Source organism: Erpetoichthys calabaricus, chromosome 2 (genome assembly GCF_900747795.2).
Source record: "Erpetoichthys calabaricus chromosome 2, fErpCal1.3, whole genome shotgun sequence".
Lineage (NCBI taxonomy): Eukaryota > Metazoa > Chordata > Cladistia > Polypteriformes > Polypteridae > Erpetoichthys > Erpetoichthys calabaricus.
Genome location: NC_041395.2, coordinates 3,182,453 through 3,206,528, shown reverse-complemented (window position 1 = coordinate 3,206,528; position 24,076 = coordinate 3,182,453). Strand labels below are relative to the sequence as shown.

Here is a 24,076-nt window from a genome sequence, read left to right as displayed (position 1 = left end):
AGGTTATGGGCAGCACTCTGGACCCCCTTGAGGTCATAGTGAAGGAGGGAATGAAGACAAAACTGAGTGCCAATATAGACAAAGCTGCACACATTTGACACATCAACACTGAGGACTTTAGGCCAATAAATTATTCAGCAGAAGTGTGTCAAGAAACACGACTTGGGGTCTTTAATACCTTAAGAAATCCATCTGAAGAGCACCTCACTGGGGCTGGGACTGTCTATCTATCTATCTATCTATCTATCTATCTATCTATCTATCTATCTATCTATCTATCTATCTATCTATCTATCTATCTATCTATCTATCTATCTATCTATCTATCTGTTATATCGTGCTATTCTTTCTCTCTGTCTCCCCATTTAATTGGCTTTACACCCTCATAACAGGCCACATCAGAGTCCACTCATCACATGCACAGATTAATAAGGTGCAGACATCAAGTTCTCACTTTCAGAGTGTGTATATATACCACAATTATATATGAATATATAGAAAAAAGAAAAGAAAATGAAAAGAGAAATGAAATACAAAGCGGCTGAGTTTTGTACCTGAGATGAAGCAGTGGTCTTCAACTCCCTTGCAGCTCACGGTGGTCTGGCACATCACGTCATTTCCCGCGCAGCACACCAGGCCATTTGGCTCACTTGATATGTTGACTGGCATCAAGTAGACAAATAAAAAATGGTAGTCAGATTAGGATATTCCTTTGATTACCAGAGTCAACAATCTGTTAAAAGAAGGCATGTGAACACAAAAACAGAGCCCAACATGTGGGAACCAGTGAACAACATGGAAGTGGTTATCTGAGATCAGTTACGCCATTCAGTAAAGCTCTCTTCAAGTCTACTTAGTCAGCTGTCCCTTGGGTTCAAATCATGTGTGGGCTGCAACTTGGCCATTGCCTTATATGTCAAAGCAAAGGACACTAATAAGCTTTCTTGCAGCAGAGTGACAGTTTGGCTTTATACCTAATTATCATTAAAAACCCAGGAGAGATAAGCAAAATAAAAACCTCCAGGCTGATTGGGCCTGCCTAGACTGTTCTTGAACCTTTGCGTTTCTTTCTAGTGGAGCAGCCAGTCCATGTGTCCTCATTACTCCCATTTTCATCTCTTGTGACTCTGGTCTCTCAACCCCACTCTTCTCCTAACTGCAGACACACTTTGCCACTGATGTTGAGGTGATTTGAACCTTATTCCAGTTCTAATCCAGTCCCAGAATGATTTCTACAGTCAGTGGTATCCCTCTGTCTGCACCAGGAACATCAGCTCCAAATTCTTTCTTCTCCTGACTGTTGCCTCTATACCCATGAACCCTCAAATTACTCTTGAGTGCCAGGTCTCCCCAGCAGCCTCCATTTTGCCCACCCTGTTAGATGATCTGCACAGTGCTGCACTTTCCTTTCTAGTGATTTGTAGTGGTCAGGAGGTCTTACCACATGTGCCTGAAAGAAGTTGGTCTGACCTGGTAATTCCAGGGATTCTGACCAGGTTAAAACTGCCTTATTTATATGAATTTACGAATGACACTCCCCATGCAGTAAGACTCCCCATGTCACTTGCATTTTAAAAAATGGCTTTGAACCTGGAAGACCACACGGTGCTAAACGCCATGCTCACATTTCTGAATGCATTGGTCAAGCCTCCAATGAAATGAAATGAAAAGAAAAGATACCAAAATTTATTTTAAAATGTTCTCATTCTAACCTTTCCCATTGTTACAAAGATCAGAAGTACAACACTCTGATTTCCAAGTGATGCTCCCGGATCCGTAGTTGAGAGACACATTCAGATTACAGCTGTCCCAGGGCAAGCAGAGTTGCTGGAAAAGAGTGTAACCGCTCCAACCTGCAGAGAGAAATGAGACCCATCAGACAACAATAGACAGCCCATAAGACATGAGACCCATCAGACAATCATCACGATCTTCCTGCCTCCACCAGCTTTTTACTGTTACTAACATCAAGGGCTTTAAGAGATCATAAATCAATTAACTGGACTCCAAAACATCTGCAATGTACAAGAAAAATGAGTATATGATAATAAGACAGATGACATGAGGGGAACTTGTGGGGTGTTTTTCTACCCATGGAAAACAGCAGGAACAAACATTTTTGCACAAGATATGGAGGTAAGAAAACATCATTTTCTCAAGAGGTGAAGGTGAAAAGTCAGGAAAAGTTCAATCAAAATACCAAAACCTAAACATAATCCAAAAATTCTAAATCAAGAAAACACACTGTAGATCTTAACTCTCTAAAAAGGTTCTTTTGATTAGTTAAACACATGACAAAGACTGAACACAATATGTGGGCACAGAGTGTAGTGTGCCACCATCTTATATAGGTGAGGATATATCACATAAAACTTTATGTTACAACTGCAAACAATATGGCCACAGCCATGCAAAACCACATAAAATGGCGGCTTACACAATAAAAAAATTTACAATCCATGATGGCAGTTCTGTAATTTAATAATTATAGCAATAGAAAACATTTATAACATGAAAAAACAGATAACAGACCTGCCTAAAAGAACTGCAGTTCCAGTCAGCCTATAGGACTGGATGGAGCATGCATTGATAGCATGTTGCCGCACCCACCACACGATGAACCAATTGGATTGGGACCCGAGTGCAGCGGGTGACACCTCTGAACCAACAGTGTGAGGTTTTTAACTCCAGCCACCAACCCCCAAGTTTTTCCCTGTAACTTGGAGGACCTGCTTGCAGGGCTGGATGCAGATTAATGTCATACCCAGGATGAAGCAATTGCAGGTTAAGGGCCCTGCTCAAGGGTCTAACGGAGAAGATTCACTTCCAATGTTGACAGGATTTGAACTGGCAACCTTCCGATTGCTGGTGCAGATCCCTAGCCTCAGAGCCACCACTCTGCCTCATAGGACTGGGAAGGAGCCTAATATGGTGGTGATTTCAAAAGGACGCTGGCTTTTAAGAAGAAGGAGGATTTTGTTGGGTGTGTCTGTTCAATCTACAGCTGCAGCCTTGTACATTTCAGATTGTATTTCTCATCATCATTCAACACTAAGGATTACAGTTCTCTTGGGGATTTAGTGTCCTTTGTCACATTGTTTGGAGTGCTCCACTGCACTGTCCATTAGGAGTTGACATCAAATGGCACGCGCTCTTTGCTTTATTGACCTTTACAAATCATACGGTAGGACAAAGTTTCCATATGTCCTAAGGGTTCTTCACTTGGATTGTTTTATCCACAACTGATAACTGGATTGTGCTTGCTCTGTGTTTGTGTGTGTTATTGTGGGTTACTGGGGTGAGCTTTTGTTAATAACTGTATATTTGTTTTGTGTTATAAATGATTTATCTAAGTTCTTATTTTCAGATTGTATACCTTCTCAGTGAGAGGTTGTGTTTGTCGGACTAGGCTGCTGGTATCCTGACATCCCCTTTAAAGACGGTAAGTCAGTGTGTAATCTATAAAGACTTGGCTCATGACTTACGTGTGAGGAAGTCAACACCTTCTGGACTTTACTAGATAATGAGCTCTGTGGTTCCTCTCCTCTGAGTGACACAACACCAGTGTTGCAATCACAGCGACCGGTTCAGAGCTGTATGAAGGAACTGCTATCATGGACTTCAGTTGGACTCCTGTGAAGGATAGCACTGAGGGTCCACCGAGATACTTTTGGACTTTATTAGGTGTGACCTCTTCTCAATGGCTAATTGGCCCTTTCTTCCATTGCCTGTCTTCCTGTTTCATTTAGTAAATCATTGGTTCAGTCAGAGCTCTTTGATTTGTGTGATTTTCATCAAAAGAACAAGAGAACCTTAAGAAACAAGAGGAGGCCATTTGGTGCACTGCAGACTCTCAAGACTCGAAACAGATGGGTTGATGTGTTTGAATGTTCTGTAGTTTAATAAGTATGTGGCCACTAATTTAAAAATTAACAGTAGAGTAAATCCAGAAAAATAATTCTCAGAAATACAGAAAATACGGCCATCACAGTTCCAGGAAAATGACTTTTCCATCTTCACATCCTCTTTAATAAAATCCCTTTGTGCGTCCAGGTGTCTGTGTGTGTGTCTTCTGGTGAAGTGTGCATGCGTGGGGCTCGGTGCGATGCGCGATATTACTGTCAGAGAAAGTTACAGGCATTTTACGGAAATACAAACCAGTATTACTGCGAGAGGAATTTAAAGGTACACAATGCAGTGACGCACATTACAGCCACATACAAGCCAGTATTACTGTCAGAGGAGATTAAAGGCATACTACCGACGCGCACGCCTGTATTACCGCCAGAGAAAATTAAAGGTATATTACTGACGCACAAGACAGTATTACTGTCACAGAAAATTAAAGACACACAATACACGGCGGCAGCCCACGAAGAACGGTCAGCTCAGTAAGTAAACATCAACAAAAGAAAGGCTGAAAGAAAGAAAAATACGACCAACAAAAAGAATGAGGTCAAAGTCCCTTGCCATTTAATATAGACAGTTCCTACTAATGTTTATGCACTACTGTTCTAGCACCCGTTATTGTAACGGGCTAAATGACAAGTTCCTTAATAATCCAATAAGACAAACACAACAACTCTCTTAGCTAAGTGGAAAATTAATAAAAATGACAAACTCTGAAGCAAAGCCTCACAAATGCACCTCAGTGTGTTATAAAAATAATTTCAAGATGAACAACAGAATCGATTAGCAACTGGCAGGTAGTGTGGTCCAGTGGATTTCAGACACTGAGGTTGTGGGTTCAAATCCCACTGTATGACCCTGAGCAAGTCACTTCACCCACCTGTGCTTCAATGGGAAAAACAAAAGGAATGGAACTGATTGGACCTTGAATGTTGTAAGTCGCTTTGAATAAAAGGTGTTTGCTAAATAAATAACTGGAAATCATGTAGAATGATACATTTTGACCACATCGAGAACACCTGCTTTGCATTCAGTGCTGTCAGGACAGGCTCTGGCCATCCACCACCCTGAATTGACGACTTGGATGTAGGACTCTGTGAATGAACTTTATTTTCAGTAACTGGATTCAAAATGGCCACAAAAAAAACCATCAGTTTAAACTTAGATGTTCATAATTTTGAAGAGCCTGCCATGTCTAGTCTTAAGAATCATCAACAAAAAAATCTGATGAGGACGGCCAGTCAGGCCAACAAGCTCATCCATCCCCATCACCTGATTTCTTCAACAAGTCCCAGTCTCCAGTGCTGTACTCTTTAAGGCACCAGAAATACGAGAACACAAAAGGACAAACAAGCAAAAGAATGTCCTGAGAAGCCTGAAAGAGCCGACAAGTCAAAACTGGACATTTTAACAGTAACGTGTCAGGGTCCTCACTTGTCAGTCATGTCAGCCTGTTAAGATACCTCCAGCCGATGCCACCTGCTGTTAATAGTTTTGAGCTACCTGGAAGGCCACAGGAATCCAAAGATCATCCTGCATTTAAAGGTAATGGTTAACCTCTTAGATGTAAAAAATGTTATTTCATGAATCCAATATATAGCAGCTGATCAGTGCCTCCTGAAATGATTTACTTCAAAAACTGACAAAAGTGCCTACAAGCTTTGTACATCTTCATCAGATCGAGGCCGTCAGATGTGCAGTGTGAAAATCGCAGTGAATCAAAGGATGCATTTTCTTTAATAGTTAAAGTGACTTGTACAGAATTATTATTTAAGAGAAAGAGTTAAAGTTGCTGGACCAACCCCAGAGTTTTAAAGTGGTTGTGGCTTTAGGATTTGACTTCACTAAGATCTTTCAAGATTGAAAATGCAACTCATAGCCCACTAGTCAGACTGCAATGAGGACTCCCGGTAAACGTGAAGCTGACATCCCTGAAGGTCTCCGCAGTACACTTACCCAGACTGCTGGACTCCATGACACTTGCACAACTGTCGAAATGAGAACTGCATGAAGAAGTCTGGTTTTCACATGACTCCCAGGAATACAGCGAGGTACAAGTGTAGCACGTTTGATCTGGAAAAGTAAACGAGAGGCGGCATCATTCCTACTGTTTAACTTTGGCTTTTTCTCCTCCTCTGACTGGCTTGTTCTCACTTCATACAATGGACACCAATGGTTGCCCAATGAGACAACTGGCAGGTTCCAGAGCTTCATTCTGAGTTGTTCAGACACATTTAGAGTCAGTCAGTCACGTGCTAAGTGAGTACCTGAATTTAAGAGGCAGCAGCGTGATTTGTGGTCTTTGATTTCTGGCTTAATGACATGTTGCAGGTCTGTGAACTAAACCTAATGGGCACCATAACCATGTACTGGAAACTACGTCTTACTGACACACATTACTGTGCCATTGAAAACTGTGGATTGTCCACGTGGTCCTGACTGCTGGTCAGAGTATTTGACGCCAGTTCAGTTTCTGCACAAGTGACTCAACTCCAGATGTGAAATGAATGTCAACACCTTAACTGACCTCACTTGAAAAACTTACCTTTATTTCAGAAAGGCACCAAATACAAAAACGACAGCCATACTCAGGTAGTCATTGTCATGATAACGTATGCCAAGAAGCAGCGTGATTTTGTCAGCTGACCCTTAAGCAACTCTAACACATTCAAGAAAAACATCTTTGTAAACTTGAAGTGAGTGAAGAGAAGCAAACTTCATGGTATTGCTCATATAAAGCCAACTAAGAGCCTGCAGAAATGAACTCCGTGTACTAACATTGCATCTCTTCATAAACAGAGTGACAGGCAGTGACCGCCATTACAGATACTTACAGTATGTATTGCACAGATCACTGTCACAGCAGCTTATTTGATCTCCAAGAAACGTTTCAAACTGTTGAGCAATGTAGGCTCGTCTTCCACACATGTTTCTTGTGATGCATCCCAGGTAGACTTCTGTGCAGAGGGACAAAAGCAGACAAACAGTCAACAGCATCGCAGGCTCCCTCTTACAGCAGAGATACATTTTGAGGCAACGGTGCTCTCTGTTATTTTCCCTCCTATAACTCTGCTAATTTAAAACAGAAAAACTTCAAAAAGAATAACAAAAAATGTTAAATGAACATTTTTATATATGTGCTGTGAAAGAATCAACGTCTCAACACACAAAAAAGGTTTGGGGCAGCCACCCTTATATTGTCCCTCATTGTTAAAGGGTAAGAAGTAAATCAAGTAGTGCTCTGTTGGAGTCCCACAGCTGAACGGATTTCATTAGTGAGATGATGGCGGTTTTAAGTGATGTCATCAAAAGGCCAGAACTGGAAGTGGCATCGTTGCTGTTAAATCAGGTAGGTTTTCGCGTATTTGGCCTGCAGAGATAACAGAAATGGGTTTATTGGACCACGTCACCCCCTGGCCTTGTGGGTAATTACCTCCACATACTATTGGGTTAAGACTTTATTTGGAAATAAATCTGACATGGCAAGTGAGCATGCAGCCTTAGGGTGATGATGGATGGCCTGCTCTCCTTCACCGACCTCATTTAAAACTCACTCTTCCTCATGCGGGTTCACTCTCTATGACATTTGTAAAATCAAAGTGTATCTGACGGAGTACAACGCATCACATCTGGTCCAGGAAACTCCATACAAGATGAGTACCTACATTTTGCTGCCAAGCCACTGAAGGCGATTCACATCTTGTCTTCAATAAGCCAAAATGGCCCTCCTCTTCTCAGGTCACTCCTCTGGCTCCCTGTAGCAGCACTCGTTAGGTTCAGTTCTTTGATGCTGAGGAGTAGTCAGTGGATCAGCACCCATGTGTATGGAGGCACCCATAAATTCCTAAACTCCTTCTCGCCCAAGTCAGGTCTGCCAGTGAACGGTCTCTGGTGATGCCCCCTCAGCGTGGTATCAAACCTTAGGCCACAAGTGGAGCTCTTGGCTGATGGAAGGAGCTGCCCACCTCCATCCGAAACGCTGGCACCATCAGTGTGTTGAGAAGCATTTGAAGGTCCTCTGGTTCTGTGAATGTCTGTCGAGTTGTTGATGATGGGCTCTTGTTAGCTAAGAGAAGATGAACTAGTCTTGTGTTGTTCCATTTGGTTCTGAGCTCTTTACTTGTGATGATCAATAATGTCTCCTTCTTCTGTAACTCTCCATCTTTATCATTCCTCAAACTGATGATTACTCCATTATGTTGCGTTAGATAAAAGCATCAATAAATGTAATTAAAGTCAATAAATGTAAATGTATTTAACCATTAAATGTGTTACAGTACATTGAGCCTGGACTCAGCGAATTGAAATGAAAAAAGCTGAAAATTCATATAATATCCATAATAACGTTTCGAATTCTTTGCTTTCAAATGTACACCTTGAAAATAGCTGCATGATGGAAGTCAGCAACCCGTGCTGGAATCCCATCCTTGGCTGTCGTCCATGTGGAGTTTGCATACCCCCCATGTTTGTGCAGGTTGTCTTCCAGGTACTCTACTTTTCCTCTCAGAACTTATAAGATGTTCCAGTTAAGTCAACTGGGACCTCATGTATAAACGGTGCGTACACACAAAAATGTTACATGCGAACGTTTCCACGCTCAAATCGCAATGTATAAAACCTTAACTTGGCGTAAAGCCATGCACATTTCCACGGTAGCTCATACCCTGGCGTACGCAAGTTCTCTGCTCTGTTTTGGAGAATGGCAGCATCCAGCATCAAAGCAGTGCTACTGTTCCTGTGTGGTTACCCTTTCCTTTTTAGATCCACATTCCTGACGCGGCATTATAAATACACTGAAACTAACTGCTGTCACACACGTGCGATTAGGAGGCAGTCAAAAAGCCTAAAGGTGAGTGAAACATCGCGAGATGAAGGGTTGTCACGTGGTACTTACTGGAATCTCTTCTCTCCACAGGAAAACCGAGGAAAAATAATTTCCAACATTTCCAGGTTCCAAAATGGCCGTCACGACGTCACTTCCGGTCACATGAACTGACGTCACTTCCGACGCTTCAAAAAGACATCACTTCCGGTTTCATCAAACGACGCTGTTTCTGCTTCCTGCTGCAACGTCACATCCTGCTAACCATTTCCTATTCCCATAATTCAATACTGTATAAAAATGCCATTTTGTCAGATAAACAGTGTCAAATGTTACCTCTTTGGTTCTCTTTGATCATTTATTTTGCTACTTTGTCTGCAGGACAATATAAGGGGACGGTCCCCAAAACTTTGTTTTAGTGAACGTTTCATTCTTTATTGGAAGACTTTCCACACTGCATATTGTTTATAAGTGTAATGCATCTGATTGTAATTAACCTGTAATAATATAATGGTCCAGGGAATAGCCATAGTATTCCAAATATCATAACTGCTTTAGCGTTGTTACTCTCACTGCACCTTCTTTTTCTTCTTTCAGCTGCTCCCGTTAAGGGTTGCCACAGCAGATCATCTTTTTCCATATTACTCTCACTGCACCACTTGGAGTATTTATATCACTGTATCTGAGTGGGGAATCACAGCAGCAGCTGATCGGAAAGAGAATTATCAGGAATACAGCATCAAGCAGACGCTGCCTCAGCCACGGCAAAACGCTTCAGAGCCTTTCCTGTGCGGACCTCGCGGTTCACAAACAGTTTCATTCCAAGAACTTTAAACGCACTCAGTCAGTCCATCAAGTGCTCCTTGTAGAACTGTTTGGACTTATAAGTACAATCACCTCACTGTAAACTTGCACTACAGTTATAATATTACACAACCTGCACCACTTTATAAAGCGCGTATTTACATATGATGACGATATCATTTTTAAGATGAAATGCAGCAAAATATGTTGATTATATTATACAGATATAACTTTAACTTCATTTAAATAATCTATATTGTTAATAATCAAACATGTGAGGACACGGTGCCGCAGCGCTGGCTAGTTCACAGATTATTCTATACCTCGTGCTTTATTCTTGCTGGGCTGGCGCGACACTGGTAGGACAGATAGATAGAATAATTAAACACGTACTTTGAAGATATTTCAATGTTCCTTAAAAGTTTTGAAGAATCGGCGTTCTAAGCGTACAGATGGCTTCACGTCTATTACAGAGCTGATTGTGTGGTGATTTAGGTATTTGGAGAAAGAAAAGTAAGGACAGGAATTGGAGGTTAGTACGTTTGAAAGAGACAGTACTGCTGTGATAAATTATTTCATCGAAGGTCGCACATGGCGCAGCAAGCCTCTTGCGTGAGATATGAACAATCACTGCGCCACCGTGTTCCCATGTTTAATAACACGCTTTCATTCCTATCATCATGAAAAAGATATCACGTATACATCTCAGTATTTTAATTATTCAGAGAGCTGTAATATCACGAATGTAATGGATTCTGTGTCCTGTTGGAGAAAGAGAAAGAACGGAAGCAGGTAGTGATTCACACACATAGAGCACATAGAAGATCAAACACAGAACAAAGCATTTAATGTGCTACTTTAGTTACGATGGGATTTGAGAAACTAGTAAATTAAATGATTTTAAGATGAAGTTTATGATGTTCTACTTTAATGACAAAATAAACTATGTAATTAAAGCGGAAATTTCGAGATTAAAGTTGACATTTCGTGCTTTTTTCCCACTGTGTGCCTATTTTTTTTGTCTGTACCCTAATAAGCTTTCATATGACACTCAGACGGTGGGCTACGACTCGCCTTTTCACTGCGACTTTGATATGTGATTTCTTTTTTATTTCAGGCACTGTGCGACTTTGTGAACTTGAGCTTTCGAGTTTCTCCGACACTCTGTCACTTGATTGGTGATTTCAGATTGGCCAACTGCAAGTGAAAGTCTGGTCTAATCATTTCACATTCAAGGAAATTGGCCAATGACAATTTTATATTATAAAGTCCAAACCCGCTGCCCTGTCTGGCATTCTGATCATTTTGGTCATCCAGTTCTTCTGTCACTTTGCTAAACTTCAACTCCCAGCAAGTCTCCCAGGCCTTCCATCTTCTCCACTCCACTGCTCACTTTTTTCTTTACGTGTGTTCACTTTTGTCTTTCATTGTTAAGATTAACCGAAGGCTTTTGAAGTGTTTATTTTGAAATATATCCATCATTTCTTTGTAAAGCACCCTGAGATGCTGTGCTCAATGAGTGGCACTATATCAGGTAAAGAGAGGCTCACTTCTAGGTGTTTATGGTGGTAAAACTGAAAGCTGCACGTTGAATTGGCTTCTTTTTGTCAATCTGCCATTCATTTGTGCCCAAAACAAATCAGACGTCAAAGTGTGACATGCGCAGTGCCTCAAACTCCTCACATGAGCCGTTGTCACTCGCACAGGCCCATGACGTGACTCCTGCCTTGCACATGATGCTGCTGTGAGGGGCTCTTGAATGTAATTGAACGGATCTGAAAATCCTGCGTGATGTTAGTCGATTTTTGAATTACTTGATAATAAACCTGAATATGTGACTCTAGCAGTGTTCTCAACTTTACTCAACGATTAGACAGAGCACATTTCTTACAAATTGTTTCTCATCTCTCAGAATGTTTTAGTTAGAAAATATAAATGCAATAAGAGAAATGCAGAATTAACAACACAGTTATTCTTGGATTGAAAGAAGTATAATGTTAGCAGAGGTGCCACGGCCGATTCTGTCCCTTATAGTCCTCAGTCTTCAGAAGCAGTTGGCTTAGGGTGACACCTAAGTGGGAGGGCAGCTTGAGCTAACAGGCCCTCCGTGTTCTTAGCGTGGTCCTTACCTCCTATGAAGCAGCTGTCTTCAAGACCTGTGCAGTTTACAGTCGTCTGGCATCTCTGGTCTGCACAACACACAAGGCCATTGGATTCATTGTAGCCATGATATGTGACTAAAAATAAAAACACAAAGAAAAATGGTCAGACTGGGCCCGTCTTACACGCATCGCAGTTAGGACTTCCTAGAAGATCACACTTCACTCTTGACATTTATAGTTTAAAAAATGAGCAGAGCCTGAATGAATACAGGAGTGCAGGAATCTCTAGTGGATCTCAATAGAAATGACCTTTAAATCCAAACAACATCAACATATGACTAAAAAGAAAGGACTCATCCTAAATCCAGAAATGTTTAATACACCCATCGTGAGAAATGGAGGTGTTGGGAGACAGCTTGAGGGCTCATCTAGTCGCAATGCCACCCCGAGCTGAGGGCTGGCGCTGTTGCCTAATGCATCATCTCCTTTTTTTCTTACAGATTGGACAATCACCAGTCCCGGTGACATCACTTCCAGGTTACCTTCTCAAGGCCCCACCCCGTCTGGTCTGGCCTCCTTTTAAGGTGTGGTACCGCCATCTTTGCCAGTCACTAATATGATTGTAGTCTGAAATGACCTTTAAACCCTTTTTTGCCTTTTTCTTCATTTTTGAACATTAAATAAACCTTCGAGGTGCCTCAGCTCTTTCTAATTTTCTTTCCAGTTCATTCAGGGTAAACCAGTTTTGTCCTTGATGTTTTTCAGCAACCAATCTGCTGCCGTTACTTTGTGGACACCGTCATCAGCACCAAACCAGCTGTCCTACTTCTTCTGTGCCCAGCTTGACAGCACAGGCTGTAAGTCACAAGCTGTGGGGCGAGTCTGCATGACGGCAGGTTGAGTTCTGCTTTCTTAGCCCCATGAGCGGTTATACAAACATTGGGGAAACATCAGTGACACACGTTGCCTGGCCTTATTTGAACAGAAACGCCGACTGTCACGTCGTTTTCACTGAGAAAGCCGTTGTATCGTTTACTGCTGCCTAACATTCAGCGAGCTGCTAAGACTGCAATTTCAGTGCTGGTCGTGAACACAGGAGAGAACAGAGCGCTCCGATAGCTGTTATGTCAGCTTACGAGTCGTTTGCAATCAGTCGAATTCTAAACCTAACAATTATCCAGACAAACAAACAAAGAGAAGTTATATCTTTATAGTGGGACCCGGACAGAAGACGGGAGTAGACAGATTTGTGGACGATGACATAAATATAAAATATTAAACATGGACATATAAATGTTAGATATGAATACACAATGTGACCTTTGAAACATGAAAGGAAACCTTATGAGAAGGACCAGCTAGTCACAGTAGACTCATCACTATCAGACACAATTAAGAAGCAAATAGCATGTTAGGTTATATAGCGCCCTGACTGGAGGAGAACAATTTCAGGTTTAATCTTCATAACGCACTGTCAGGCCTCACCTGGAGTACTGTGCACACCTTTGATCTCCATATTACAAAAAAGACAAAGCAGCACAAGAGAAAGTCCAGAGAAGAGCGAATAGGCTGAATTATGGCTGAGGAGGAAAGACAAACGAAGCTAATTCAAACAGAGAGGAAGAGGTGACCCGACTGAAGTGTTTAAAATTCTTAAAGGAATTAGTCCAGAGGATCAACAAGAACACGGGGACATGGTGAGAAAGTCATGAAGGGTCAATTCCACAAAACCTCGCACACAGTGAGCTGTAAACACACTAGGTGACCAAGTAGTGTGGTGGACAGCAGGACCGAGGGGGCCTTTAAAACTCAACTTGATGTTTTTTGGAGGAATTAAGTTGGTAGGACTGGCAAGCTTTGTTGGGCTGAATGTTCTGTTCTCGTCCACAGAACTCCTTGATGTTTTTGTTAAGAAATCTCATGTACAGTATAGCATTAGCGAGCTTGTTGGGCTGAATGGCTTAGTCTCATTGACATTGTCCTAATGTTCAAATATATAAGTGGATGCCCTGCTCTGCAAGGCGACTGTCCACTTTCATTTTGATTTAGGCAGGCAGACTTCTCTTCAAAAAGCCTTGTCTAAGAGAGCCTGGACATTCACTGGCCCAAGCCTTTCATTGCATCAGCACTTACTGTACTGCACACCAGACCCGATTCACATATCAGTTTTGAGTTTTCAGTCCAATTTATGAGATGTTTGTACATTTTGCCTGATAGTTATAAAAAGTTTCCATTGCTTCTCAAATTCTTGATGTTGTTTCATTTAATTAAAGATGCAGACATGAAATACGATTGAGTACCAAAGGCTTACTTACCACTTTGATTGTTACAAAAGTCAGTGTCGCAGCATTCAGTGATCCATGTCTCACTGACAACTCCACAGTTAAAGGACGCCACCGTGTTACATTTGTTTATGATTGCACAATCCCGCTCAAACCTGCTGCTGTTATGTGAACCTGCAGAAAAAACATTTAGCAATAAAAAAACAGAGCCATGGCCACATACGTCTCTTATCTGACCTGTGACACAGGATTGTTTCAACTGCTCCTGCCTGAAAAGGCTGTTAGAAAAGGACGTGAGTGGTTTCTCACTCTGAAACACGTGGATTGAAGACACTGCGGACAAGATAGCTGCACAGTACAGAGTCTCCTTAACAAAGAAAGAAAAAGCAACTTAGAACTGAGCCTTGGCCCAAATGTTGCGAGTCAGCAGTTCTACATGCTGTGCCTTTCCGGTGTCCTCCGTGCGTCTTGGTAGTTTTGTAAAGCTTTCTCCAACTGCTGTTCATTTTATTGTTTTAATGTCTTACACTTTTAGAAATGTTACTGAAGAAAAAGTCTGCTCGGTAAGATTATGCAGAGTAGATTCAGGAATGTAATGAAATAACCTAATTTAATTACACACTCCTCAGTGACCCCGGAACACCAGTTAGTCATCTGAGAATCCCGTCATCCATGACCTTAACACAGGGAAAGGCAATCGAATGTGGCAAAGTAAAAACATTCTGATAGAGGACATTCATTGAAGAACACTGAAAGAACATCAGGCCAACTATAGAGTGGAAGATCCACCAAGAGGCCCAAGGAAAGAAATGTGGTCCCCAGTTTATATTGCTTCTGCAGTTAAACTCTAGGATGCGATGTGTGTGTGAAGTCCAGTTTCTTCACAGTGGTGCAAATGGACTTACCAGAGCTATACAGGCTTAGGGCCGTCACGCAGTTGTTAAATTGAAAGCTGCAAAGACTCATGGTACTGTCACACAATTCCAGAGAAGAGGAAGAACATTGATTGCAAACCAACATGGAAGCTTGGAGAAAAAAAAAACAGAAAAAGGTGAAACAATGTCATAACGTAGTCTGCATACAAAGCCCCTTGACGTACACTCAATAGTTTTCACAATTTCACTTAACATTTTACTTGTCTTTTACAAATTGCATCATCATAATGTGTAAGTTAAAATCTCTGCGACAAATTGTGTGAAGGAGAAATCCATTCACTGCAGCAGAACCCAAGGAGGAGGAAATTAATATTATAAGGGGAACAGCCGTGTGGAGAAGGCCGAACGTGATATACTAGTCATAGAGGGTCAAGCACTAGCAAATCGCCTATGAGCAGGAATAATGATGTCACATTTAGATAGAAGAAGAACTTTCAATTGTTGGTTTGATTGTCAGAGGTGCCTTTATATTGTGTAACATCTTGATGCTGCCTACAAGGTCTTCTGTTTCCAGTGCTGGATTCTTCAGCTGAGTAGTTAAACTGTGAATATTCAGGACTTGTTACGATGAATGTTCTCACCTATCAGTATGTTGCTACATGATTCAGGCGCCGCCGCTTGTGGCAGCCTTTCCAGCAGCTCCTTGTATGACTTTATCTTTCTACCTTTTGCTCTATTTTACTGATCACTCCTACCACTTTCTTTTATGTGGTCTTGTTCCCTGGACACTTTTTACTACTTTAACATGGATTTTTACACACCGAGACTCGTCTACTCAAGTAATCAACTTCAGGTGCTGAGAACAAATGCCCACGCTGGTGTGGTTCCCTATTTACCTGACGAGGTAAGAAGACGGTATCATGGCAACAGAGCCGGCGCTAAGATAAAAGCCAAGCGTTTAGCGAGAAAGTGGCGCTACAAGCCTTTGGTGCCTTCTGTGATCCTGGGAAATGTGAACTCGCTACCAAATAAGATCGACGAACTGGCAAAAGCGCTGTTGAAAAATGTCAGGACCTACAGAGAATGCAGTTTGTTGTGTTTTAGTGAAACGTGGCTAACAACTAACATCCCAGATGCTACCGTGGAGCTACCCGGGTTTGCCACAGTTAGAGCGGACAGAGACGCAAATACCTGCGGAAAGCAGAAAGGGGGTGGACTCGCTCTCTATATGAACACAACGTGGTGCAACTCTGGACATGTAAACGTTAAAATCTCCACTTGCTGCAGGGACATCAAACTGTTGGCCGTAAGTCTGCGTCCCTATTACTTGCCCAGAGAGTTTGAACACGTCACTGTTGTTATTGTTTACATCCCTCCTCGGGCAGATGTGGAGATAGTGGGTGACATCATCCATTCTGCTGTTGCTAAACTGCAAACGCATCACCCTGAGGCGCTTGTGCTAATTGCTGGAGACTTCAACCATGTAACGCTGGACAAACATTACCTGCCTTCTCCCAGTATGTGGATTGTAACACCCGAGGAAATAGGACTATTGATTTACTGTATGCAAACGTTAAAGATGCATACAGCGCCACCCCGCTGCCTGCGCTTGGGAAAGCAGATCATAAACTGGTCCTGCTTCAGCCTCACTACAAACCAAGAGTGAGGGTCCTACCTACAACCACGCACTCATTCAGGTAGTGGTCCCCTGAGGCAGAGCAGGCTCTGAGAGACTGGAACTACAGACTGGGATATCCTGCAGGGATCACATAGTGAAAACATTGAGGAAGTTGTTGACTGCACTACTGACTACATCAACTTCTGTATGGACATTGAAGTTCCAGTAAGAACAGTATGCTGCTATGCTAACAACAAACCATGGATTACAAGTGACATCAAGGGCCTTTTGAACCAGAAGAAAAGGTCTTTTAACACTAGAATTACCAGAGTCTACGAAAAAACTCGTAGATCTGGCCCACCTTAAATCGCTTCTTAAATCCGTTCACACCTCTCCGCCAGCGTCTTTTGTCCTCTAAATGTGCTGATAAAAGACAAGCTGCCAGCAGCCGGCTATTCCATCCCCCCTCCGACTTGTGTGTTCCAAATAACGATGTATTATTTCAAGTCTAAAACTCCAGTTCACTCCCAGACAATCAATCAAGGCATGAGCTGGGAAAAGTGCGTTCACGTTCTAAGTCGGAGGGGGGATGGAATAGCAGGCTGCTGGCAGCTTGTCTTTTATCAGCACATTTAGAGGACAAAAGACGCTGGCGAAGAGGTGTGAACGGATTTAAGAAGCAATTTAAGGTGGGCCGGATCTACGAGTTTTTTCGTAGACTCTGGTAATTCTAGTGTTAAAGGCGGTGATCAGCATGAGCTCAAGCGCGTGCAGAAGGAACCCCGAGTCCAGCTCAGGGTGGCGAAGGATCGGTAAAGGAGAAAGCTGGAGCAGAAGTTGCAGAATAACAGCATGAATGAAATGTGGGATGGGATGAAGATCATCACTGGCTCGGGGTGCCACAATCGAGAGAGATGTGGAGAGAGCAAACCAGATGAACAACTTCTTTAACAGGTTTGACCACCCTAACCCACTCTCACCTCGGAGTACTGCACCCTCCACACATCCATCTGCGGATACCAGCATAGGAGAGAGTTTCCCCCAACCCACAATTACAGCAGCCCTGGTAAGCAGAGAGCTGAGGAGACTTCATGCCAGCAAAGCAGCGGGTCCAGATGGAGTATCGCCACGACTGCTGAAGGTCTGTGCGTTAGAGCTGGGGAGTCCTCTACAGTGCATCTTCAACCTGAGCCTGGAACAGGGGAGAGTCCCAAGGCTTTGGAAAACATCTTGCATCACCCCAGTCCCAAAGGTATCACGTCCTAGTGAGCTGAATGACTTCAGGCCTGTCGCTCTGATGTCGCATGTGATGAAGACCATGGAAAGGCTGTTGCTTCACCACCTGAGGCCACAGGTCCGCCACACCCTCGACCCTCTGCAGTTCGCATACCAGGAGAAGGTGGGAGCGGAGGATGCCATCATCTATATGCTACATCGATCCCTCTCCCACTTGGACAGAGGCAGTGGTGCTGTAAGAATTATGTTTCTGGACTTCTCTAGCTCCTTCAACACAATCCAACCTCTGCTCCTTAGGAACAAGCTGACAGAGATGGAAGTAGATTCATACCTGGTGGCATGGATTGTGGACTATCTTAAAGACAGACCTCAGTATGTGCGTCTCGGAATTGCAAGTCTGACATTGTGGTTAGCAACACTAGAGCGCCGCAGGGGACTGTACTTTCTCCGGTCCTGTTCAGCCTATATACATCGGACTTCCAATACAACTCAGAGTCCTGCCACGTGCAAAAATTCGCTGATGACACTGCTATCATGGGCTGCACCAGGAGTGGGCAGGAGGAGGAGTATAGGAACCTCATCAAGGACTTTGTTAAATGGTGCGAGTCAAACCACCTACACCTGAACACCAGCAAAACCAAGGAGCTGGTGGTGGATTTTAGGAGGACCCCATGATCATCAGAGGTGACTGTGTGCTGAGGGTGCAGACCTGTAAATACCTGGGAGTGCAGCTGGATGATAAATTGGACTGGACTGCCAATACTGATGCTCTGTGCAAGAAAGGACAGAGCAGACTATACTTCCTTAGAAGGCTGGCGTCCTTCAACATCTGCAATAAGATGCTGCAGATGTTCTATCAGACGGTTGTGGCGAGCGCCCTCTTCTACGCGGTGGTGTGCTGGGGAGGCAGCATTAAGAAGAAGGACTTCTCACGCCTGGACAAACTGGTGAGGAAGGCAGGCTCTATTGTAGGCACGGAGCTGGACAGTTTGACATCTGTGGCAGAGTGATGGGCGCTGAGCAGACTCCTGTCAATTATGGAGAATCCACTGCATCCACTGAACAGGATCATCTCCAGACAGAGGAGCAGCTTCAGCGACAGACTGCTGTCACCGTCCTGCTCCACTGACAGACTGAGGAGATCGTTCCTCCACCACACTATGCGACTCTTCAATTCCACCAGGGTGGGTAAACGTTAACATTATACAAAGTTATTGTCTGTCTGTATACCTGCATTGTTATCAATCTTTAATTTAATGTTGTCTTTATCAGTATGCTGCTGCTGGAGTATGGGAATTTCCCCTTGGGATTAATAAAGTGTCTATCTATCTATCTATCTATCTATCTATCTATCTATCTATCTATCTATCTATCTATCTATCTATCTATCTATCTATCTATCTATCTATCTATCTATCTATCTATCTATCTATCTATCTATCTATCTATCTATCTATCTATCTATCTAGCTGTGGCTGGTGTGTCCTAGTTGACGTTTGCTCCGGTTCATTATGTTACTGTCCACATTTCAGCCTTTAGCATGCTCTTCTTCTTCGACTCTTCTAATGGTGAGTGCAGTGGTTTAGCATCTGCCTTTGTATTTGTGTGTTTAAAGATTTTAATATCGCTCAGTTTTACTTTGTCTATGGTATTTAGAGTATTTTGACAGCTCAATGGCATTACTTTAGTGGCCTTGTTAGCTTCATGCAGCGGTAGGCTGAACTACAGAACAGACTTTCCTGAGTTTGTATTCCTGAGTTTACTTTTTAAGTTTATTTTATTTTATCATCCTCTACTATACTGAGCATCATGCTGAGTGATGTGTGTTGGCTTTTCTGTGTACGTCTGATGGGTGTTTAGCTCTGGGCTTGTTCAGCAGAAGTGCTAACCTGCGACCTTGCATCGTGTGGGATGAGGTCCATCTCACTCTCGTCTCTTATGTATAATAATAATAATTCATTACATTTATATAGCACTATCCACAGTGATGAACTCAAGGTCGTATTTGCTGTAAATCAAAAACACTATGACGGTACTTCTAGCACCATTAAAACCCAACATGCCCTGCTTAATTAGCTGTGCCACTGACCACGGGTCTAGAGCTCTTCATACCAGTAAATGAATCATCTTCAGTGATCACAACATCAGTAACACCTCAGTTACTTCAAACACTTACTGTACTTTCAGATTGGAAACAAGGATTGATGATGGACACAACAAATTTCCTTCATTGATTCGAAGTTGCAAGTGTGTGTAGTCATAATTAACATCAGTAGACAATTACACAACCATAACACAGTGCAAGCAAACCAACTTGATGTGGTGAGCAGCGCTGAGTCCAGCTCAGCTCACGCACACACACAGAGGCAGATTTAAAGATGAGAACATGAAACGAAATGTACATGACACGGTGCCCAAGAACAAAAAGGCTGCCCGAGGTTCCACCCTTAATTTGTTATTGTGATTACAAACTATAAAAATAAAACAGTGGATAATCTCTTGAGCGTCACTTACCTGGCTTATTGCACAGGAAACCTTGGCAGCAGCTGATGGCATGTGTAAACGGCAGGTTGACGTTGGATCTCCATGGAGTATCACAGACGCTTTGTGACGCACAGCCTTGATTGTATCTTGTGTTAACTCCCAACACCTCTGCAAAGTGATACATTATTGACTAAAGGCAGTAAACATCTAGTAAGGACATTTTAGAAGATGCTGATTTTAGTGTCACCATGTGTCTTAGTGTTTTTCTGAGTGACCACTAGGCTTCACTGTTACTGAACTTTTACACTTTATTGATAATTAAAACAATTTAACCCTAACAATATTTCTTTGTGGGACACACACACAGAGAGACAGGGCAGATGGGAGAAAACAAAGTGGTGAGCTGCTAAACTTGTTGAAAATCACAGAAGTGGTTTTCCCATTATGTTCCCAGCATTCCCAGTCACAATCTTTATACTCTTGCCAATGCCGGACCAGTCATTTCCTCCCACCATCGTACATGAGGCCTGCCACCATTTTATTCAGAGTTGTCCCCATTTGCATATTTTGGGGGTCCTGAGGCAGAATGTGTGACGGATCTTTCAAAACAGGCTGTGGCCTTCACTTTAACAGGTGGGACTGGACTGCAAGAAATGATGAGGGTGAAGGGAATGCAAGTTTTTGGTGCAAATGGTTGTCTGCAATCCAGGCACAGAATAAAAGAAAGATGTTAGTAAAGACGTGACCAGCAGGCCTCTAAGATCAAAAAAGACTATGTGCAGAAAGTACTGCTGAGGACACCAAAACTGAGCAAACAATGAAGACAGCCTGTGGGGGCTAAAAGCCCTGCTAAGGCAAATTGCTGGTCTAAACGCGAGCAAACATTGATGTCACCCTGCACGGTAACCTCGACCCTTATGGATACAAACCACTGTAACTCAAGTGTCAGGGTTCCTCCTCTGGCTGAGGCTGAATTCCTTGTTTTTGTCCCTTCTGTTCATTGTTGCGTCAGTTTGTTTTCTATGCCTGTGTTATGTTTCGTGTGTTTCATGGGTGGTCCTCCTGCCCTCAGTCCTATGAAAGGGGAGACAACCCACAGTTTCTTGTGGTTCATCTGATTTCACTTCAGAGTTTTGGGTGAGTTGTTGTGATATTTCTGTGCTTTGCTTTTGTGATTCATTGACTCATCTTTTTATTGCCCCTTTGGATTTTTGAATTATTGCTTTCTATCCACTGGATTGCCTTATTTTTTCAGAAATTTTGTTTTTTGCCTTTTGTGCTCCAACAGGACTTTGTAATAAACCTTTTATTTTATAAAGACCCTGTTGTTGCGCTTATATCTAGCCAGGGCTTAAGGGTGAATTACCCCCAGTGGGCATCTGTTGAGCATTTATGGGGCTCTCTAGTGTTTGGGGACTCTCGGTTCATAACAGCAAGCAAAAGAAATAAGGGACAGAACAAACATGATGAAGATGAAGAACAACCAGCCAATCAGAAGTGCAACATACAAAAAAAACGGCAATCTGGTGATGGTGGTGTGGTGTGGTGGGCTGTAAACACAAGGCTGTCTGCTTAGTTCTCACCTTGAACTCAGCACTCCTCGAGACATCCAAATAAGGTGATAAACACCAGGATTGTGTAAGACACCAGTGTCAGTCAAATAGACAATAATCATTTTAAAAAGATCAGAAGGGTGTCTGGTAAGTTTGTGTATGACCACCTCGATGTGACCCATCAACATGTGGTCACAAAACTACCATGTTATGTGGTCAAGAGCCTGTAGTGGAAAACCTTTAGGTAACATTTTTAGTCTGTTAATCCTTTCAGCTCTATCGCCTTTTGTCTGACATGTCCAAGTAGGATGACCTCACTCTAGTATGCAGACCCTCAAGGTCGCTCCTGGCTTCAATGAAGCACCAGGGATGTCTCTGTGTAACCAAATACCCAATGATGAAATGTGCCATTGTATTAGATGAACAAGTTATCTTTTTGGATTCGCTTTTACAGCAAACTGCTAGATATTCTCTTGAATATTCCTACATGAGAAAGGCTTCGTCTAATAAAGGACTGGCGTCACGCCCAAGATTACAATGCCAGGTGCATCTTTAATACATGAATTTCTTACATATTGCTGCAGTCAGAAGAACCTTTTCATGTGCGAATGCTGAAGTGGATGAGGGACTTCAATTTTTCCCTATCATCTCCAGCATTACATGATGGCACTGTGCCTATTGTTGGATCACAGGAACAAAGGAATAAGTAGCCAACTAAACTAAAATAAAAATAATTCAGAAAATGAACAAAAGCAGCATTTCCTTCTGGGTGTCTTACTCACCACTTGTAAAGCAGAATTCCTCGATGCCTGTGCATTGCACAAGATTGCCACAAATGCCAGTATCAGCTCCACAGCACACAAGTCCATTAGGTTCACCAAATGTGATTGCTGTGACTACATGGGAGAAAACAAAAGAGAAATGCTCAATTTAAAAGACATTTTCAAGTAGGAACACATAAGGCACTGCTGACCTTCTTTCTTCAATGCCTCTGGTGCTCAGGTGCCTTGGTATGCCAGCCCAGTGAAGAACACAACCATGGTGGATGCACAACGCGTCCCTTACAATTTATGACCAACACGCTCCAACAAGGGATGAACGTGAGTCCAAAAGAAATTCCTATGGCTGCTTATTTCTCCTGCATTGATTCGCAAGTTTGTGTTTTTTGCTTGATATTGAAGATACTCAGATGTTTATGTTTTATCTTTCAGTTACATTTACCCAAACTGTGAGACTTCTATGAAAAGCGGTGGATTAGCTAAAGTGAAAATATTAAATTATTAGTTATTTTTACATTACACTCCTTAGTTTTACTTTTAATCCAACCACTTGAAGACTCCATGACAGGTTCTTTTACAGACAAATGAAGTCTCAGCTCAGAAATCCAGGAAGGGAATTATCTACCATAATGTGGGATTTCGAAATACAAAAAACAACAAAAGTTAGAAGAAACAAAAAAATAAAAAAATAAACCTTATTACAGTGAAAGTAGCCCGATAGAGCAGATGTGTCTTTCAAATCACTCACCCATGCCGATGTAAAGATCTACTACAAAGCAGAACATACAAGGAAGGAGAGAAAAGTCCACCATTACACCAGAACCATCAGGCGGGGATAAAGTCTTACCGTTCTGAGAATTGCACAAGTCGGAACTGCAACAATTGAAAGTCCACATTATGCTTCCGATTCCATAGTCAAAAGACACACTTTTGTTACACAACTCAGTAGGTGTGCATTGTCTAAGAAACTCTTCACCTGCAAGAGGAAATGAACATCAGACATGAGACTGACCAGTCACGTCAATTCAACTCTATTGTCACGTCACTTAACACGCATGTGCAAGTGAGCGTGCAAAGTCCAAAACAAATTTGAGTGGAAATATACACAATAGAGAATACACAAAATAGATATGTTTAAATGAAAGCATACATGTAATAAATACATTTAGAGTATACACATAATAAATCAACATACAGTAAATATCAAATCATCACATACTGTAAGTAAACAATTAGACATACCGACGACTCATACACTAATGGCAGTAAAGAGATAGCCTGTCGGCACCAGGGAACAGCAGCATAGATGCGCCTGGCAGGTGGGCTGTTGATAAGTCTTTGGCCTGTCACTATGCAGAGCTCAGCATCTAAACTGCTTGATGGAAGAACTTGGTGTTTTGGAGCCTGCTGGTCATGGATCCAGTGCTATGGTACTGTCTGCCTGAAGGTAATAATGTGAATAGTCCATGACTTGGATGACAGCAGCTATTGATGATTTTCCTGGTTTCCCTTAGCTACCACCTAAGTAATACAGAATGTCTTGTAGGTTAGGAACGTTATCTCCAATGATTTGTGATTGAGGGCAGTGCAGCATAAATATCAGGCAGTGACA

At 42.4% G+C, this 24,076-nt stretch overlaps 2 protein-coding genes across 2 annotated transcripts in view; both read right to left on the bottom strand.

Moving 5' to 3' along the window:
* The window catches only part of LOC114669451 (uncharacterized), a 79,456-nt gene extending 77,610 nt beyond the window's left edge, over positions 1-1,846 (bottom strand). The window contains exons 1-2 of the mRNA XM_051924010.1: positions 1,713-1,846; positions 555-662 (exon numbers count right to left, since the gene is read on the bottom strand). Coding sequence (XP_051779970.1) covers positions 555-609 — 55 coding nt within the window. The 5' untranslated portion in view covers positions 610-662; positions 1,713-1,846. The remainder of the gene's footprint in view (positions 1-554; positions 663-1,712) is intronic.
* Positions 1,847-11,408: 9,562 nt separating this feature from the next.
* LOC127526859 (uncharacterized) overlaps positions 11,409-24,076 on the bottom strand; it is an 84,506-nt gene continuing 71,838 nt past the window's right edge. The window contains exons 22-28 of the mRNA XM_051924009.1: positions 23,312-23,440; positions 23,213-23,233; positions 22,468-22,581; positions 20,163-20,300; positions 14,825-14,944; positions 13,953-14,093; positions 11,409-11,772 (exon numbers count right to left, since the gene is read on the bottom strand). Of these exons, the coding sequence (XP_051779969.1) occupies positions 11,573-11,772; positions 13,953-14,093; positions 14,825-14,944; positions 20,163-20,300; positions 22,468-22,581; positions 23,213-23,233; positions 23,312-23,440 (863 nt within the window). The 3' untranslated portion in view covers positions 11,409-11,572. The remainder of the gene's footprint in view (positions 11,773-13,952; positions 14,094-14,824; positions 14,945-20,162; positions 20,301-22,467; positions 22,582-23,212; positions 23,234-23,311; positions 23,441-24,076) is intronic.